Source organism: Podarcis muralis, chromosome 7 (assembly GCF_964188315.1).
Source record: "Podarcis muralis chromosome 7, rPodMur119.hap1.1, whole genome shotgun sequence".
Lineage (NCBI taxonomy): Eukaryota > Metazoa > Chordata > Lepidosauria > Squamata > Lacertidae > Podarcis > Podarcis muralis.
The window spans coordinates 39,871,409-39,891,593 of NC_135661.1; the positions used below are offsets into that span (position 1 = coordinate 39,871,409).

The 20,185-nt window shown below is 44.9% G+C and overlaps 2 protein-coding genes across 3 annotated transcripts; one reads left to right on the forward strand and one right to left on the reverse strand.

Annotated features, from left to right (window-relative positions):
• The first annotated feature begins 457 nt into the window (after positions 1-457).
• On the forward strand, positions 458-13,390 carry KLHL36 (kelch like family member 36). Of its 2 annotated transcripts, XM_028740088.2 has the most exons (6): positions 458-634; positions 2,445-2,546; positions 7,220-7,301; positions 8,311-9,384; positions 10,579-10,736; positions 11,865-13,390. In XM_028740088.2, exons 3-6 carry the CDS (start codon positions 7,239-7,241, stop codon positions 12,418-12,420), a joined length of 1,851 nt encoding a protein of 616 aa, XP_028595921.2. In that variant the 5' UTR covers positions 458-634; positions 2,445-2,546; positions 7,220-7,238; the 3' UTR covers positions 12,421-13,390. The 2 variants fall into 2 exon arrangements, with proteins under 2 accessions (XP_028595921.2, XP_028595920.2); XM_028740087.2 differs by lacking the exons at positions 458-634; positions 2,445-2,546 and adding an exon at positions 4,324-4,449.
• Positions 13,391-15,947: 2,557 nt separating this feature from the next.
• Positions 15,948-18,037, reverse strand: LOC114602182 (NF-kappa-B-activating protein-like). Its single transcript, XM_077931557.1, has one exon. It carries the CDS (start codon positions 17,837-17,839, stop codon positions 16,829-16,831), a length of 1,011 nt encoding a protein of 336 aa, XP_077787683.1. The 5' UTR covers positions 17,840-18,037; the 3' UTR covers positions 15,948-16,828.
• Positions 18,038-20,185: the final 2,148 nt, after the last annotated feature.

A 20,185-nucleotide genomic window follows, 5' to 3' on the forward strand; every position in this document is an offset into this window, starting at 1 on the left:
TCTGCAAAGCATTGCTAGGATTTCTGTGCGGTGATGCAATAGGTTGGGGTGTGTGTGTCTGTGTTGCAAAAGACGTAGGAAGTCTTTGAAACGCGTGCATATATATATATAATGTATGTGCGTAAAATATTCACCGACTTGGGATTTGTCTAAGTAGACCTGATGTGTTTATGTGGGTCTATAAAATTATATCCCCTGACTTGGAATTTGCCAAAGTAGACCCTGATGGTTCTTAGAGCTGTCCTTTGGATGTCGTGCAGAGGTTGCTATGGCAACTAACCAATCTCTGGCTGGAGCACAAAGTGTGATAAGAGTTGGGGGGAGAGGATATGTGCTCTGGCAAGTTGGGGCAGGGGTGTCCCTTGACTGTACGGGAGCCCGTTAAGCCCAATCCTTAAACACATCCCCTCCCCCTAATTTTTTTTTCATAATGAATTGAACGCTAGACCAGTTTTCTGCACTGTTCACACAAGGGCTGCATCCATTCAACGAAGACCCGTTGAAAGTCATATCCCTTAACTTCAGTGTGTCTACTATGAATAGCACTGAATGCGACCTTTGCACATTGTCAAGAGACAAGAAGGCTTAACAATGTTTGGAATACTGACAACAACAAAAGAACAAAAGGCTGAAGGTATGATAAATGGCTGGTAGTTCATGGGGAGAGAGAATAGGCAAATAAACAGTGCCCTTTATCAGGAGTTGAATTTATTATAATATAATTCTCACGCAGCAGCTGCAGAGGTTATCTGAAGCAGTGGGTCTTTGTTCTGGAAAGGCTGGCCTAACCCTATGCATGTTTTCCCCCAAAGGAAGTCCCACTGTGATCAACAAGGCTTTTTTCACAGGAACGAAGAAGAAAGTTGCCAGAACAATTTCCTTACTCCAGCTTCTTGACCGCTTCCTTGCTGCGAACTTGACTGCTGTGTATGTGTGTGAGAGACCTTGGCCTGTTACTAAACCTTTTTGCTCTTGACGCCCTCCCCCAACCTCTTGACATCAGACCTTATCCCCTGAAATGTTATATTTGTTTTTATACTAAGTCTACCAGAACCTGATGCAAAATTGCGCCTGTGGGCCACAACTTTCTTACTATTTCTAGGGCAGCCTTCAAAGCCATAGCTTTGGATTCAGGCCAGCCGAGGTTCAAGACAAAACCAGCTCCTGGTCTGTTGTTTTCTTATAATGACATCACCTCTAGTCAGGGGAGGGGCAGAGGAGTCATGCCTTCTGTTAGCATCTCCAGTTAGTAATTGCTGTATTATTTAGTCCTGCAAAGAGATACTTATCAGTCCCAGCTAGTGCCTTTGACTTAACAAAGGCTGTGTATGCGCTCATGTTTGCTCTGCATCCAATGTGCTCCCACTGCTGATTTGGGGAGCGATGTACACATGACATTAACCACAATCCACATCTATCCTGTATCCTGTTTTAAAACTGTTTAATGAAATGCTTCATGTGGATGTGTTTCCTACCTCCAAGCCAGCTTTGAATTGAAGAAGAAAAGAAGTTTGAAGCTGCTAATGTGTATACGCAGCCAAAGTCTGACCATTGCCTCTTCTTAAAACGCTTTCAGACTGTCACATTTTAGGGTGGGACTCAATCACATATCAGCAATCTATGGTCATGCAATTATAGTCTGCAGAGGGGTCTTGCCTACAAACCTGCATAATATAAGGCTGGACTTTCCGTGATACGAAAAGTGATGGGGAAAACGCACTAGAAAATTTGGGGTGACACGCAACATCAGGTAACACATGTTCTCACAAACATCATCTAATCTCCCTACCAACAAATGGGGATGAATAAACAGGTCAGCTGGAAGTGCCATTCTACAAAATCCCACTTTATAGATATAAAACCACAGTCCTGAGGGGGAACCAAAATATGACATTCAGACAAATCTCATAACTATGCTATTGTGACAGGAGAAAATCATTGCAGCTCTTAGTAAACTCGGAATGGAGGTGGGATTTATATAACCCTGAATGACAGTTTGAGCCTGTGGTGTGCCTGCATTATATACTGTATTAAATTAAAACAACTTTATTGCACTCGTGTCCTGCTTGCAGGCTTCTCACAGGCCTCTGGCTGGGCACCGTAAAAACAGGGTGCTGGACTAGATGGGCCATTGACCTGACCCAGCAGGCTCCTTTTATGTTCTTACCTTCTTAGGCTGAGTTTTTTAAAAAATAATAATATATTTTTATTAAAGTTTTCTTGGTTTACAAAGGTATACACAATGTCTCTTTTTTCAAGTTACATTTTCCATAGGTCAGTTTCATTTGTTGAGACATTAGGGTTACATTAGGAAGAAAAGGGGGGGGAGAGGTAGAGGGGGGAAAGGTGAGCGGGGGTGGGGGTGGGGGTGGGAGGCAATGTTTCTACTTTACTTAATGTATGTAAAGATATCCTTGAAGTATAATTCTCCCACTTTGTTTCAGATGCAGCTATCTCCCTCTGCTGGTCTAGAATGTTTCCAGTCTCTATGATCCCAAAGCAGTACAAAGTGCAGGCAGACAGGTATTAGGGGAACAGAAACCCAGGTGCATAATAATCTAAGCATGACAGTTGGCATCTAGGTTGCAGCAGAGATGATAGGGAATGGATAAATGTTTTAATGTATTTTTAATTTGTTGTTGGAAGCTGCCCAGAGTGGCTGGGGAAACCCAGCCAGATGGGTGGGGTAGAAATATATTATTATTATTATTATTATTATTATTATTATTATTATTATTATTATTATTAAAGTGTCCCCCATCTTATGGAGCCTCTCAAAGGTCTCCGCTGAAACCACCTGGAAAGGACCTTTAAATCACGATTGAAAGCATGACCAATAGATAGAAGCAGACCAATTAAGTTCAAGGGAGCTGTCTCCCTATTTATTTTTATTCATTTATTTACTGGCACACATTTGGATCCCAGGCAGTCTCCCATGCAGGTACTGACCAGATCCACACCTGCTTAGCTTCATCTATGTGGTGGCTTCTTGTGCCTTAAGCTTGGGACCACACCCTGGGTGTGCTTGGGATTGCAGCCACACAGTAGCAAAATCCTGAGCACGTTATATCAGTGCTGTTAAGGTCATTCTGGGATTTAGCTCCTGCAGCCTGTGCTTAGCATTACTGTTAGACATTTGCATTTATGTTGTGTTCACATTTATGGCTTACAATGCTGGGAGGTCACTTTTGCTCTTCTACATTTAAAGCCATGTTTGTGGTGTTGTGCACATTAGAGAGGAGGTGGGCAGGTCTTCGCCTAATGCGCATGACCTTTTTTTGGTTTCCCTGCCCCAGGAACTCCTATTTATGAAGGAGTCATCTGCACATGTGCAATGGCGATCTCAAATTCACACAACATTCCTAAGGCTTAAGTTTTCTAGTTGTATTAAAGCTGGTTTGAGAGGCCCCCACTACCTGCACTTTCCAGAAACAAATGAAGATGTTTTTGGCCCAACAGGCTTTCCCAGAGGGATAAAACCATACCCCAATGTGATTTATGAAAAACAGTAAAAACAAACAAACCCAAGAACAATAAATACATTTAAAACAAGACTACCACAAGTGTCTACCTGTCCTGGTTTTAGTCTTGTTTTAAATGTATTTATTGTTCTTGGGTTTGTTTGTTTGTTTTTACTGTTTTTCATAAATCACATTGGGGTATGGTTTTAATAATAATAATAATAATAATAATAATAATAATAATAATAATAATATACTGAGGATAGCTCAGTCAGCAGAGCATGAGACTCCTAATCTCAGGGTCGTGGGTTTGAGCCTGTTGGGCAAAAAGATTCCTGCCCCAAAAGGGGGTTGGACTAGATGACCCTCTTGGTCACTTCCAACTCTCTAATTCTATGATTCTAATATAATAATAATCCTGGCGGCATGGGAAAGTTTTCAGCAAGCATTTGAAGGTGGAAACAGAAGGCGCCTGCCAATCTCTCTTGGAAGAGCATGCCACAAGACTGCTTTATTATTATTATTATTATTATTATTATTAGTTGTTGTTGTTGTTGTTGTTGTTGTTGTTTTAAAAAAAAACAGTGCAAAAGCTCTTCCTTGGCTGCAAACAGACGCTCTCTTGCCTCTACCCTCCCAGGCAAAGGAGAGAGGCGGCTTCCGCTTGCTGCTGCAGCCTGAGCGGAATTTCAATGCCCGAGGGAGACCTGACCTCTTTGCTGCAGCAGCGAGATCAGCTTTGCTTTCGCTCCGCGCTTTGCTCGCGCCCGATTTGGCGGAGAGGCGCAAGCCCGAGTTAGCCCCACCCTATCTGCCAACCTCCTTGTCCCTCTCTCTCTCTCTCATTGGCGCGCTCCCCTTTCAATCTGGGCCACAGTTCCTGGATGATTTAAAAGACAGAGAGAGGGAGACATGGCTGCGAGAGGAAGAGGCGAGCAATGTAGCCTTTTCTGCGGCTGCGAGAGCGGCAGCGCTCCTGAGCCCTGCGGTAAGAGCAGCAGCAGGGCCCTCGGCGCCTCCTTGGGGAGATGCTCGGGGCGAAGCATGATGGGAAACTCCCGCTGCCTCGAGCCCCTGTGCCCAGCAGCAAACCCGCCTCACCATCGGCTGCCTCCCCCTACCCCGTGATGTTAATTGACTCTCAGCGTGGTTGGGCAGATTTGGGGTGACGACAGAGCTTTGGAAGCGTGGTGGAAAGTGTGTGTGTGTGTGTGTGTGTGTGTGTGTCTGTGTGTGTGTGTATATGTGTGTGTGTATATATGTGTGTGTGTGTGTGTGTGTGAAGGCCGATTCCCAATGGCTGTTTTCTGGGCAGGATATGCGTGTTGCAATCCCTTCCTGGGCACTTTTAAGATTGATGTTTTGTTTTCCCCCAGCCACATGCTTACTGGGTTATTCCCCCCCCCCCACTTCTTTATGCATTGGAGTTGCTGAATTTGAATTCCCCTTTCTGCCTCTTTCACCAACTTCCTTTCCCTATTTTCCTTTGGCTTTGCAGAACAGGCTCAGGTTTAGGACAAGCCAGGAGAACCCACTATTCCCTCCTTTTCTGAAAGGGTCAGATTAATCAACTTTGTTAACTGTGCCCATTTACATTATGAGAGTAACCCCTATTGATATCAGAGGGACTTAGTCCCAAGTAAACAGGTCTGGGACTGCACTGTTAATTTCAAAACCTAAAAGCAAACTAACACATTAGTTTAGTGAAAATGTCATCCTTAACTGCCTAGAATGCTGAAATATTTGTTAAGGACATTTTCTTTCACATGTTTTGGTTTCAAATCTTCTTTTTACGCCTCTAAGGGCAATCCAAAATAGGCTTCAGTCCTATATGCAGTTACCTAGAAGGAAACCACATAGAACTGGGCTTGCTTGTTAATAGTGCAGTCCTATATATGTGTAGAGGGACGTGGGTGGCACTGTAGTCTAAACCACTGAGGCTAGCACTTGCTGATTGGAAGGTCGGCAGTTCAAATCCCTGTGACGGGGTGAGCTCCCGTTGCTCGGTCCCTGCTCCTGCCAACCTAGCAGTTTGAAAGCACGAAGTGCAAGTAGATAAATAGGTACCGCTTCTGTGGGAAGGTAAATGGCATTTCTGTGCGCTGCTCTGGTTTCGCCAGAAGTGGCTTAGTCATGCTGGCCACATGACCCGGAAGCCGTACACTGGCTGCTCCCTAATGGTCAGGGGTCTCTTTACCTTTACTCAGAAGTAAGTATTAAGTTTGATTTAAGTGGCTACAGAATTGGATACAGGATTGCAACTATTTTAGATAGATGATAGATAGATAGATAGACACACACACACACATATATACATACATACGTATATCTAAAGTCAGGATACATGACCCATTATTCCCCTTTTCTTCTTTAACCTCACAATAACCCTGTGATATAGGTTAGAATGAGAGAGAGAGACTGTCACTCAGTAAAATTTAGCTGAGGGGCAGTTGGATGCTGGGCCTTGACTAAACATGCCTCATTGGGCTGCACAGTTCTCTTGAGGAAATTAGTCTTCAGTGCAATTCTTTTTTTAAAAAAAATAGTATAAATTGGTTTAATTTTTAAGTGGAAAAAACTATTAAATATATATATATATATTGTGCTTCGTATGTTCCAGTTTACTCATTGCCCTCTTCTCACAAACTGATATTTTGGTTAAACTCTTATTACATGACTTATGCAAAAACAAGACTCACTGTGTTCAGTGCTGTTTATTCTTATAAACAGCATTGGATTGCAGTCTTATCTATGGCTAATTCTGTGTGTGTGTGTGTGTGTGTGTGTGTGTGTGTGTGTATGTGTGTCTAGATCTCTGGCCCCTGCTAAATTTATTCTCCTTAAAATTGTATTACTCTCATTCTATTTGTGCTATTCTATTTGTGCTAGTGGAAAGGCTGTGCCATGATTCCAAGGAATGATGTCAGGAATGAATGCACCCTCCACTCTGGCAGTTGAAATATTCTGCAAAGAGGGGGAAATGAATTGCCTGCCAAATAATGGCTGCCTTGGAAGGTGGTGGACTGTCCTTGGTTAAAGGATTTTAAGCAGAGGCTGGATTGCTACCTATTGCAGATGCTATAGCAGCAGATTTCTTGCATCAGCAAGTGGATGGCCTAGTTGACCTTTGTGGTTCTTTCTAACTTTATGATGGGGAAACCTTTTGGGAGCCTCCTGATTATGGCTAACCTGTCAATGAAACCTATGAGACTTTTGGTACAATCCTATGTGTAGGAGACTACCTACTGCATAGCAAAGGACCATAGCATAGCACTATAAATTGATTAAGCTGTTGTCCTGAGCTTGCAAAACTTTTCATATCCTTAAAAACAATTTCATTTTCACTTCTTTATTGCACTGAAGAGGATGGCATTTAAGATGGCATTTGCAGCCTGCAGTTTTAAACAATATTATCTATTTAAAAAACAACATTGGAGGTAAATTTTTATCTGATTAAAAAGTGCTTCTTTATTCAATGGAGGTTTCAATCCTATACTCACATCCCCTTGAACTCAGTGGGGCTTGCTCCTGGGTAGGGCCCCACCCACTTTTCAGTTGGGTCCCACCCACTATTGGAATTCCGTGTGGCCCTCCGCCCCAAAAAGGGTTTCCCACTCCAGATCTACGCAACTGACTAAAGTTAAAACTTAAACTCCTTGACTGTATTCTATCTAGACCCCCATGATTAGAGTCCATCTTGCTTTCTCTTTCAAAGGTGACTGGGTTGTTAATTTGTTTTTTGTTTTCCACACTCATAGGACTGCAAGAAGCTGCACAATGATGGAAGGAACAAGACAAGCAAGGATTTCTCGCCCACACAAGATAAGCGAATCCTCAAAGGTCTGCGACTTTATGCACGTATTGCTTGTTACGTTGGCAGACTGGAACTTCTCCCACAGATATGGGAGACTTGCATTTCTCTATTTAATACCCCAGAATTAACGCCCATTTTACATGTGGAATGTAGTGGTTTTGAAATTATATATGAAAAGAACCTCTCCTGTTTTCCACATGTGCTGATTTATTCGTAGGTCTCTTGCCCAAGAAAAAGAAACAGGGATGGTTGCTTTTAGAAGTTGCTTTGTTCCATAAATGTCTAACTCTAGTTCATAGTGCTGTTGTCTGATGAGGAGACCACTGTCTCTTAGGAAGCTGCTATATATTGAGCCAGACCATTCATTCATTTAGCTTACTGCAGTTCTTACTGGCTGGCAACAGCTCTCCAGGGTTTCAGACAAGGTCGTCTCCCAGCCCTACTTGGAGATGCCAGGGACATTCTGCCTGGAAAGCAGGTGCTCCCCTTCTGAACTAAGACCCGTCCCAAGAGACATAGGAAGCTGCCATATTGGTCAAACCATTGGTCCGTGTACAGAGTTTTCTCCCAGTTCTACCTGGAGAAGCTGGGTATTCAACCAGGGACTTTCTGCATGCATAGCATCCACTCTGAGATGTAGCTCTCCTGACCTGCCCAGGAGAGAGGCAAACGGCCAACCTGTGACTGCAGGGCTTTGTGTGACCCCCTGCCTAATTCTAGGCATATACCAGGAAGGTGGCGGCCAGTTAAGATCATCACTACCCAGCATTTTCTCTCTCCTAAGATAACTCCATACTGTATTTGCTTTCTCTCCTCCCTCCCTCTTGATTCTCCCATAAGAAAGAGATGGAAGGGCGGTGGTCTTCTTAAGAGATAAACAGAGAGAGTGTGAGGTGGCTCTGGACCCACTCCCTGCGCTGCCATGCTGCTCCCAAAAGATTACCTCTGAGGGAGCGTGGCCCTCTGCCAGATAAATTAATAGATTTATTACCCCTCAGGTAAATAGCAATTTGACAATCATTCTCTTCCTTTCAGGTATACAAATGGGCTGACCACTCCAGCCTAGTTCTTCAGAGCTTGAACGAACAGAGGCAACGGGGCCTCTTCTGTGACGTCGTTCTGGTTGCGGATGAGCAGAGGGTCCCTGCCCATCGGAACATTTTAGCGGTCTGCAGTGACTATTTCAACTCAATGTTCACCATTGGGATGCGGGAAGCCTACCAGAAAGAGGTGGAGCTCTTTGGAGCATCCTACGTTGGCCTCAAAGCCATCGTGGACTTCCTGTATGGGAGTGAGCTCTCCCTCGATGGTGGCAACATCGATTACATTTTGGAAACTGCCCACCTGCTGCAGATCTGGAAGGTGGTTGACTTCTGTTGCGAGTACCTGGAGAACGAGGTCAACGAGGAGAACTACTTGTACCTGCAGGAGCTGGCCTCTCTCTACAACCTCAGGCGCCTGGACTTGTACATTGATTCCTTCATCTTGAGGAACTTTGGCACGCTGTCTTTCACACCACACTTCCTGCAGAACATTTCCATCCAGAAGCTGTGCCAGTACCTGGGCAGCGACGACGTCCAGCAGGAATGTGAGCACGACTTGCTGCAGGCCGCGTTGCAGTGGCTGACGCAGTCCCCAGAGAGGGAGAGGGAGGCCTACTCTGTCTTGGAAAACATCCATTTCCCCTTGATACCAAAGAGCGACCTGCTGCACCGCGTCAAGCCGGCCGTCTGCTCCCTCCTCTCGAAAGAAACCAACTGTGAGACCTTCGTCGAAGAGGCGGTCCACTACCACAACAATGTCGCGGCTCAGCCGGTCCTTCAGAACAAGCGGACCACTCTCCGCACGAGTGACGAAAAGCTCCTCTTCGTCGGCGGGGAGGTGTCGGAAAATTGCTTGGAGCTGAGTGACGACACCTGCTTCCTGGACACCAAAACGGGGCAGTGGGTGAGGGAAACACCGCTCCCTGCTCCACGGAGCCACCACTGCGTTGCAGTGCTCGGAGGGTTCATCTTCATTGCTGGAGGAAGCTTTTCACGTGACAATGGCGGGGATGCCGCCTCCAATCTTCTATATAGGTATGACCCTCGGTGTAACCACTGGATAAAGGTGAGGCTTCAGCTGCAATGGGCACATATATGTTCTTGTAAAATTTTATGCTTTTAGCAGAAGGCAAAAGACTTCTGTCCTTAAAACATGAAAACCAAGGAGTGCAGCCATCTGTGCAGCAATGCTTATGCTGTGAACTGTGGAATCTGGTTTCCATATTGCAATATATCATGCCCCTCCAGATTCAATGGAGGCGGGGGGAGCAGTTTCTTAGCATTCATGGTGGTGCACAAGACTGAGAAAATGAGGCACTGTTCTCTAAGAAAGGTCAGAAATTGGGGTGAGGGGTGGTGTTGGAGCTTTGATAGGCAGAGAGTGCCTTGTATGGCTTGTGAGTCTGGGTAGAGGGAGACTTTACCTGTTGCAAGCACATGCACAGAGATGTTTGTGGAGTAAGAAAATAACAAAGCAGTTTATTATAGGAAGTAAGTAACTCGAAGAGCTTGGGATGCCCTGAGTACTGAAAAGATTGTGTTCCCCCTCCAAGTTAATTCAAAATACTAAACCACAAAATAAAAAAATATATTTCAAAATAAAGCAAAACTTACATTGTATATTAAATTAAAATAGCTTCTTTCTAGAGTTTTTCAGTACAAAATTCTGAATAAATTCATCAAAGCTTTTTTAATTTTTTTAAATACAAGTGTCAAATTCTTCCTCCTCGATGGTTCCAACAGATTCTCCCCTGTAGCAAGTCACTTCTATTTTACTAACTCCTTGATTTCCTGTTCTCATCAAGAGAGACGTTCGAGTGAGGATGGGGTTTGGGTGCCTCTCTGTAAATGGATACATCTGTTATTGAATTAATCAGGCTTCCTGAAGATATCTTTCTTCTGATATGGTTAGAATAGCCTAATCTAGACATGACCAACTCCTTTATCTTGCATTGTTGTGAGCCAATCTGTTTTCTAGACTATTGTCTGGCCATCAAAAATATATTTGGCTGTAAGTTAATTTAGAATATGCAGGGAATGATAAAAATAAATTTAAGGAACCTCAGAAAGAGGAGGAAGGAAGTCAAGTATTGGAATGTTAAAATGACTGTAAAACTATTGAAATGAATATAACTGAAAATCATAAATAAAAAAATGATACATACATACATACGTGTGTGTGTGTGTGTGTGTGTGTGTGTGTGTGTGTGTCTATATATGACTATTCAGGTATGTTGTGGGGCTTCCGTTTCTTTCACAGCTTGCTTCCATGAGGCAGCGTCGTGTAGACTTCTATCTGGCTGCCATCAAGGGCATGCTAGTGGCTGTCGGTGGAAGGAACGAAAATGGAGCGCTTTCATCTGTTGAGATCTACAGCCCGGAGAAAGATGCATGGACCTATGTAGCAGGCTTGCCAAGGTAACCTGGATCAGGATCTGGAGACAATCATTCACACGGGGGTGTATATGTGAACCTCAGGTCTGGGGGGCCAGATCTGGCCCTCCAAGCCTCTGTATCAATCCTCCCCAAGCCATGACCCTGCTTTGCAGTTGTCAAGTATGTGTATAGTGTCTGTGTGTTTCACCTCTTGCCACGGCCGCTAGTGGCAGGTGAGCCCTGGAAGGCTTTCCAGAAGGGAATGGGGTCTTAGGCTGAAGATTATTCTCCACCCTTGTTTTATTTTGGCTTTCACTCAATCCAGCACCCTCTGTATGTTCTTGGAGTATAACTGCCATCCTCCCTGGCCGCTGGTCATGTTGGCTGGGGCTGGTGGAAGTTGGGAGTCCAACAAGGTACCAGGTTGGGGAAGGCTGTTTTATGTTGCAAAAAGAACAATGTGAGTTTCCTGGAAAAAGTTGCAAAATTAAGTGGTTTGCTTGTTGCCTCTTACTCTTTGTGGTGGCAATTCAAAGGAAAAGCTGTAAGGATCCTCAGACTGTCCAGGGGCAAAGTGGAATTTGATCTCTTGGCTTGCAGAACTCAGCAGTAACCAGGAGTAATGGCAGTGGAATCCAGCAGAGACCAGGACACTGAATCGGGCCCATGGCATGTGGCACACAGGAGAAGCAGAGTTTTTCGTCTGTATTTCCTCAAACAAAGGGGACATTGCATAGGGGTTGTGGACAGTAGGCAGAGGCTCAGAAAGCCTCAGGTCACCTCCAGCCCCGCTAAAGGGCAAGTCGCTCACTAGGAGCTAGCTCTACTTGGTGCTGAGAGCCAGGAGCCTAGGAGAGGTGCATGGGAGGCTGAGGTTAAAAAGACTTCACTTCACCTCCAGCCTTCATAGGAGAAAGTGGGTCACTAGGAGCTCTCCTTGGTGCTGAAAGCAAATGTCCTGCCTTTCTGCATTGTGCGGGCCCCTATTCAGGACCAGAACACCATTAGTGTTGTATCCTGTAGGCTATTATTATTACCTCTCCCACCACTATTACTATTATGATAACAGTACTTAAAGTTTAGTGGGATTTCTAAAATATTCATCTTGTTTGAAAGGGCTTCCCCACAACTGATTATATCTTTTCCCCTCCCCCTTTCTTTCTGTCCTAGGTTTACTTATGGCCATGCTGGGGCAGCCCACAATGATTTGGTTTATATATCAGGAGGCCACGATTACCAAATCGGCCCCTATCGCAAAAATCTGCTCTGCTACGATTATCGCACCGACGTGTGGGAAGAGAAGAGGCCGATGATCACCGCCCGCGGCTGGCACAGCATGTGCACCTTGGAGGATGACATTTACTCCATTGGCGGCAGTGACGATTACCTCGAAACGATGACCCGCTTTGACATTTTGGCTGTGGAGTCTTACAGCCCACAGTGCAATCAGTGGACCAGAGTGGCACCCTTGCTGCAAGCCAACAGTGAATCTGGAGTGGCCATGTGGGAAGGCAAGATCTACATCCTTGGTGGCTATAGCTGGGAGGACACCGTCTTCTCCAGAACCGTCCAGGTGTATAACAAAGAGAAGAACAAGTGGCAAAAAGGAACTGATCTTCCAAAAGCAATTGCTGGGGTTTCTGCTTGTGTGTGCGCGTTAAAACCAAGATCAGAAGATAAAAAGAAAAGGCCAAAAATGAAACGGCATCAGAATCAAGGGAGATGACAAACTTTTGGGCAGTTCAGCCACGGAGAAAGAATGTGTACCAAACCTCTAATCATATTTTATATAACATTGTAAACGGCTTTGGAAACTTCCATAAAACTACAACAAAGGGTTCCTCCCACCTCCTTGTCAGTTGGACTGGGTGATTTCTGATGATGAAATATCTTCATGGCTCCAGGAAAGGCAGTTGAATGTTAATGCCATATTGTTCTTGGGACTGTCATGTCATTATTGAACAAAATCCAGTAGAAGAAATGGTAAAATGTATGTAGAAAATGGTGGTTGGGAACATCTGTTTTGAAATCAAAGGAAGGAGACAGGAGTTGAGAGAAAAGCAGGTTGTCCTAAAAGAAACTGGAATGGTAATTCAAAGAGTTGTCCTTCAATTCTCACTCATCCAGTGTAGCTACAAGTTGGGAGGTATGCCTTTAATTGTGGGCAATATGTGTGTTCCCTATTCAGACAGAAGTATGAGGAAAGCATTGAAGTGAGAGCAAAGTGAGGGTTACTTGTGTTTAAAAATTCAGGTGTGCCAAGTATTAAAAGCTGCATTTGCTAAAGTCTCCCAAGCTTGAATGGGACATTGTTCTGGAGTAAGTAACTGGTATATTCCAGCAACTGGGTCGGTTACCTGAAACAAGGAAACATTGCTTTTGTCTCCTGCTGCATTGAGGCCCTTGTCACTTGTCTTTGGCTTGAATGGTCCATCTGTGTCCATCAGCCAGTATGTTTATTTTATACAAATATACTACTGTATCATTTTATAAGAACTTAAATGCTGCCATTTGGATGGAGTCTCAATGACATGGTGGGGAAGATTCCCCCTCCCACTCCAGACAACGAAAGTTTGTTTTCTAAGAGTTTTTGAAACCTTTTGTATCATTTTTTAAATGAGACACATTTTTGCTAATACCTAGCCTGTAACTTGTCACCTGGTGCGTTAATTACTCTTAAAGCTTCCGATGCATAATTATAGTCCTGTCATTTCTGTTTGGGAGTGTGTCACACTGGGGCTTTCCCAGGCAGTGTGGATAACTGCTGTGAAATCTTGCCTTGGAAAAAGCAATGACACACCTTTGCATTGTCAGGTGGCTAAAGGTAAAGGGATCCCTGACCATTAGGTCCAGTTGTGACCGACTCTGGGGTTGCGGCGCTCCTCTCGCTTTATTTGCCGAGGGAGCCGGCATACAACTTCCGGGTCATGTGGCCAGCATGACTAAGCCGCTTCTGGCGAACCAGAGCAGCGCACGGACACGCCGTGTACCTTCCCGTCAGAGCGGTACCTGTTTATCTACTTGCACTTTGACGTGCTTTTGAACTGCTAGGTTGGCAGGAACTGGGACTGAGCAATGGGAGCTCACCCCGTTGCGGGGATTTGAACCGCCGACCTTCTGATCGGCAAGTCCTAGGCTCTGTGGTTTAACCCACAGCGTCACTGGTGGCTACCATTCTTCTAAAACAAGACCAGTTTGCCAGCCTAACCGAAAGGTGAATGCGCTATCAATTACCTTTCTAAGTAACAGTACTTTCACAAGTCCTAATTACATAAGAGCATATGCAGAGCCTGCTGGATCAGGCCAACAGTCCTTCTAGTCCAGCATCCTGTTCTCATAGTGACCAACCAGATGCCTGTAGAAAACGTGCAAGCGGGACCCTAGCACAAGAGCATTGTCCCCTCCTGCAGCTTCCAGCAACTGGTATTCAGAAACATTATTGCCTACAACCATTGAGGCAATTGAGGCAGTGAGTTCCATAGTTTAACTATGTGCTGCGAGGAGAAGTACTTCCTTTTATCTGTCCTGAATCTCCCAACATTGGATCCCTATAAGTTCTAGTGTTAGGATAGAGGGAGAAAACCTTTTCTCCATCCACTTTTTTGAGCCCATCCAGAGTCAAATATGTCTATACACTAAAGCAGGCATGTCTAACAGGTAGATCGCGATATACTGGTACATCGTGGAGTGTTCCTGGTAGATCTCTGGCCCCTCAATGATCTCGTTACAAAAAAGCAAAAAACAACAACTTTGGCTTACTAAATAAAAAAAGCTCCACGACTTTGGGTAGATCACTGCCAGTCTTTTTACGACAATGGGTCAGTTTTTTTAATACTGTGGAGTTGGACGTCCCTGCCCTAAAGTATTGCCAGATTTTGCCTCCTTTTGCAATAGCCTCTGCCATATGTAAACCTGTGTCACTCAATTTGCTAATAGGGCTAGTCACATTCTCAGCCCTGGAGATCTCCCCATCCCTGATGGTTTATGCACATAACTCAGTTACAGCTGCCTAATTATTATTTTTTAATCCAATATGGGAACCAAGATTGGCAGTCCAGCTGCTGATGGAAATGAGAGGCATGGAAACAACTGTGATTGGAGTGATGGAGCCTTGGGGAACCAATCAGAGGGAGCTTCTGTGGGAGTTGTAGCAAGAAACAAATCTGAAACCAAGCTTGTTTTTCCTTCATTGTCAGATGTCATTTCCCTGCTCCTTTAAGGAGGACTTTGCAACCACAGAACTGCTTAACTCTACAGCCAAACTCAACCAGCCTCCAGAGCTGTGGGATATCTTTTTGTCATCACCAGTAATGTCTGATGGTCATGGGGCATGATTCAAAGACCTGTCCATGACATGCACAGGATATGGTTTTAATCACTGCCAAATTTGGGTGATGTGCTAACAGAGCTGATTCCCGTACCTAGATAGATCAACATGACTACTTCACCCCGGCTTGGGAATCAAGATGGGTAGCATTTTTCCATGGCTGCTGAACAATAAATTGAATGACTGAAGTATTTACTTGTTAAGGAAAGGATGAAGAACCAAGACCATTTAGATCAGGGGTAAGTTATCTCTGACCTGCAGACATAATTAGAGCTGTGAGGCATCTGCAATGGGCTCGGAAGGCCATTTCAGTCAAACCACACCAACCTGGCTCAGCTGAAAGAGGTTTGCAGGCACCTGATTGAGGAGGTCTGCAAAGCCCTGTGCAAAGTGCTCCATGAGCCCCGATGATCCATCAGGTCTGATGGAGTGCTTTAAAAGGCACTTGCAGGCTATGCATTTGCCTGCACAGTTTGCTTTCAAAAAAGTATTGCCTGACACCAGGTGATTTATAGTTGTGCAGCCCTACCCACCTGTGAAATTTGGCCTGCAGGGTGGGTGAAGCAGATAACTATCAGGCCTGCTGGGCAGATCCAGTTGCCCCTCCCCCCCTTGCTCCATATGCTGTGGGATCCTATCAGTGTGGCCAGTGGTCAGGAAGGGAGTTGTAGTCTGAACATCTGGAGGTTGCCAGGTTTCCATTCCCGAGTTAAGGGATTTATTCCTGTTTCTCAGACCTGGAAGGGCTACTTGGAAGGAGCGACTGAAAATAAATACAAAGCATAACTTAGTGCTTATGATTCTCTAAAGATGTGTTCACCCCATGAAAAAGCTTCATTTTAAAAATAAAAAATAAGGAATTCTGTCATTAAAAGACATACCAAGTTATCTATAGGAGAGAGAGAAATATCTGATAACTACGGTAATTCATGTACTAGAATGAGTTTAATATAGCTGGAGTTGAATACATTTATAAACCTTTTTCTAGTATAAACACTAAACATGGGCTGACTCAGATTTCTTCTCCGCTTTCCATTTGGGCATGTTTTAAGTCTACAAGTTTGTGAACCAACTTCACAAACCATTTGCAAAGAAGAAGTGATTATACCATGTAGTCATAAATTTTGAATTCATTGCCCTTTGAAGACGCCACACATGTCAGCACTGCATCAGAAGAGGCCTGCCAGATCAGACCAAAGGTTTACGTTTTGTGAGCATAACAGAAAAACAGGAATGTTTACAAGGTGCACCTACTGGTGAAAAAGAAGCTGGAGCTGGCCTAACTTCTACCCAAAATTACAAGTATATTTAGTGTTTTCCCTAGGAACTGAAATTAGGTGGTCAGGTGTTTGAATTTTCAGGAGGTAGCGGTGAGAGGAAGATCTCTTTGTTCCACTCTTTCTGCGGCTCAAACCCAACATTCTCTTAGCAAAGGATTTTAAACAAAGCCAAGTTTCAGTTACATAAGTCTTGGTTTGCTGCTCAGGATTTTACAAAGTGTTTTTTGAAGTCACCAACTGGCACAATATATTGGATTCCTAGCAATATTTTGGGAAGGTTTGCAAGAGAGCACACCTTGTTTCATTTACACCATTGTCCTTCTGCTGCTGGCAACACCATGCAGCAAATTGGCAAAACCGGGGTGTCCACATACACCTGTCAATCTCCTTATTGGATACACACAAACCATTTTCTGAAGTTCAACCTGGAGTATGCCCTGCAAGTCGGGCTGTGACGCTGGACACCCGTTTGCAGATCGCTGTTAACAGGTGCCGCTTGTCAATATACACAAGAAGAAGCATCCAGTTCATTTGTCATCTTTGCCCTGGGTTTTCCTGTAGACCATCTCTCGGAAGCCTGCCAGAATCTTGTTCTCCCTCTTCCGCCTCTCCTCCTGGTTGAAAGACGCCAGGGCCCTCTTTTCATCTGCACTGTAGATCTGGTTCTCCTTCCGCAGGCGCACAGCTTCCATTCTCCGGTGCCTGCTGCCGCTCATCACGTAGCCAGACTTCTCAAATGACGCAATCTCTTCGCTGGTTAGGCCAATCTCACCTCTCCTAGGGATGCGTTTCCCAGCTTTTACATACTCGGCCATGGCAGCGCCTTCGCCGGGGAGTAAAGCGTGCCCATAGTTCAAGGGTCGGTCCTCTTGAGAGGCATGGGTAATGGGAGCTTCTGGCCCTATGAAACCCTCCCCATCTGCATTTCTTACTCTCTCAGTCCAGAGATCCCCCTCTTGCTGTTGGTCACCATCCGAGTCTTCGCTGCTGCTCACCTCCCTGCTTTTCTTACTCTTTCTTTTCTTGGACTTCTTTTTTCTATGCTTCTTTTTCCTCTTCTTGGCTTTCTTTCCCCCCTCCTCACGTGAAGCAGCCTTTCTCTTCTTCCTCTTCTTTTTCTTCCTCTGCTCCTCTTCTGAGCTGGAACCAGAGGAGCTGCTCTTTTTAGATGCACCCCCTTCGTCTTCTGCAGGGGTGTGCTCATCAGAGTCCCGGTCGGGAACTTTGGGCGAGACCCCCCAAACTTCAGGTGCTCCGAGCTCACCTATCCTCTCTCTCTCGTTTAGTCGCCTCTGCCTCAGCGACTCTTCCTGCTCCTTACCGTAGTGCTCGGGGCCCGGCCGGGGCCCGAAGGGGTGAGGGGGCCCGGGGCGCTGACGAAACCCGCCGCTGCTGCCGCGATCGTGGGACCGGGACCGGGCGCGGGAACTCTTGCAGCGGCTGGACCTGGGCGGGGACGGGCTGGTTGAGCTGCCGCTCCGCTGCCGCCGCGAGGGCGGCGTCTCCGCTGGGCTCCGCGAGCGGGACACGGGCGCCATGGCCTCGGCGGAAGTGCCTCCGTTGCGTCGAGGGGCGGAAGCAGCGCCTCCGGATTGCCGTTTGCACACCTTTATTAATGGAGAAGGAGCCTTTCCTAGGGAGGGGCCCCCATTTTCGCCTTCTCTTCCCCCTAGCCCTCAATAAAAAGGGAGGAATCCACAGATGTGAACCACCGAGGGGACGAACAATCCATTGCAACACAGCTTGGCCCCTCCCACAAATTATAGTGGTTTTTAATACATTTCTCACTAAAGTTGTTTTTGGGGAGTTCCCTTTAATAAAGCCAGCCAGGCTGTCTCTGTTGCTAATTGCACCATTCTGGGGAGGCCTAGCCCCTGTTTTCTTGCCGAATCCTTTGTAGCTGGAGCACACATGACATGGTTAAGAAAATCACCTGTCAATTTAGGCACCCTGTACCACACCCACTTTCTAACAGGCATTTAATGTTTTTCACCTGGAACAAGCTATATAACTTAAAATAAATGGGTTTCCCTCCCCTAATTTATCTTCCCACCCATGCACATAGCTGTCAATTTTCCCCTTTTCTTGCGAGGAATCCTATTCGGAATAAAGGAATTTCCCTTAAAAAAGGGGGAAAGTTGACAGCTATGCCCATGCAAGGATTTGACTGGTAATAACTCTGCCCACTCCCCGGACCCCTCAGAATTGGACATTGTGTTAGTTTGGTGCAGTAAACACAAAAAAACTGTAATAATAATGTAAACATACAGACATCTGGACTGCCTTGATATTTGCCTGTGATCAATGAAGTTTCAGTTTTCCTAACTGAACAGGTAGCCTGGGAGTTTTCATTTGGCAGGCTGCCGCAGTGGTTAAGAGTGCTTTCAACCAGTACTGTTTCTTGTGTCGGTTGTACCCTTCTTGAGGACTTGAAATACCGATCTGTGCTTTATAAACTGCAGGTTTGACTACTGATAAATACTCCCTGTGGTGCTTCCCTTGAAGACTTTTGGGAGGTTTTACCTAGTAGTGCAAGGGTTCTCGAATTGTGGTGTGTGAGCATCAATTCATGTGGTCTGCGGTGCCGCTGGGTACCTGGGTTTGAGGCCAAAGATGGGAGATGGCGCATCCATTGCAGTGAAAGATTCATGTTGCTTTTTAATTGTATATCCACTGCTTTTATTACTTACATTGTATTCTATTGTATTACAGTTTGAATTTTATGGAATTCAAATTGCCATACAATAAAGGGCAATATATAAGAAATAAAAGAAGCAGTTAGAATACAATTAAAAATCATACAGTACATTACAATTACTCAAACAGGAGAAAAATAATTATGTGGTCTGCCAAGACCTTCAGCAATTTTCAAATGGTCTGTGGGGGAAATGGCTTGGGAGGCACTGATCTTCTACCAAATGCAGCCATATCTTCCTTACTATAAGACAAAGGAACTTGGGGGCCTCCTTCTAAAGCTACATAGTTGCTCTGAGAATGATGAGCTTGAACTGAAAGAGTTCAGGGAGTTATGGAGCCTAATGCCAAGCTGCTGTCCTCTCATCTGAGCCAACAGAATGGGTCTCCACTACATCCAGTGGATGAATCAATGTATAATTTGCTTTTAATTGTTTGCAAGCCTCCCTGGACCTTGGGAAAGGCAGATAAAAATGTTTGTCATTCCCCTTTATAAAAACATTACACAGAAATGAATGACACAACATATACATATAATATAAAGTACAACTAATAAGCATAAATGTGTTTATTGCATTTATATTTCACTTTTTGTCAGGCCCCCAAGGTGGTTTACAGTTTTAAAATACTGATTTATTTGATAAGATTTGATCTGACTCTTCCTCTGAGAAGCCTAGTATGTGATTCTCCCTCTCATTTTAACAACCCTGTGAAAAGGTAGGTGGCTCAAGATCAACCAGTATGTTTCATGGCAAGTGGGAATTTGAACCCAGGTTTCCTTCACCCACACTGGTTGTAGCAGTAGCCTGCCTGCAGCACAGAATCAGTAGAACAATGGTTGCTTTTACAGCATTTTTTTTTTGAGGAATTGCAATATATGTGACCACCGCGCCCCATGACAAACCAGTTTCCTCCAAACGCATTGGCCATTTATAGAACTAGGATCCATAAATCTGCCGCCTGCTGACCTGTTGGATTAGTTTTGTTTCGGTTGTGTGTATGTATATTATTATAACTGAAGATATAATTGCAAGATAAGAACAAGAAAAAGCACCATCCACAACTGTCAGTGTTGCTTTCCTGCTCATTCATTCACATTCCGCCCACTATGTTGAAACAATCCTAACACTGCGCCTGCGCACCACAAGCGTTTCAGCATTTCTTTGCTCATGCGTACCAAACGGAACCGC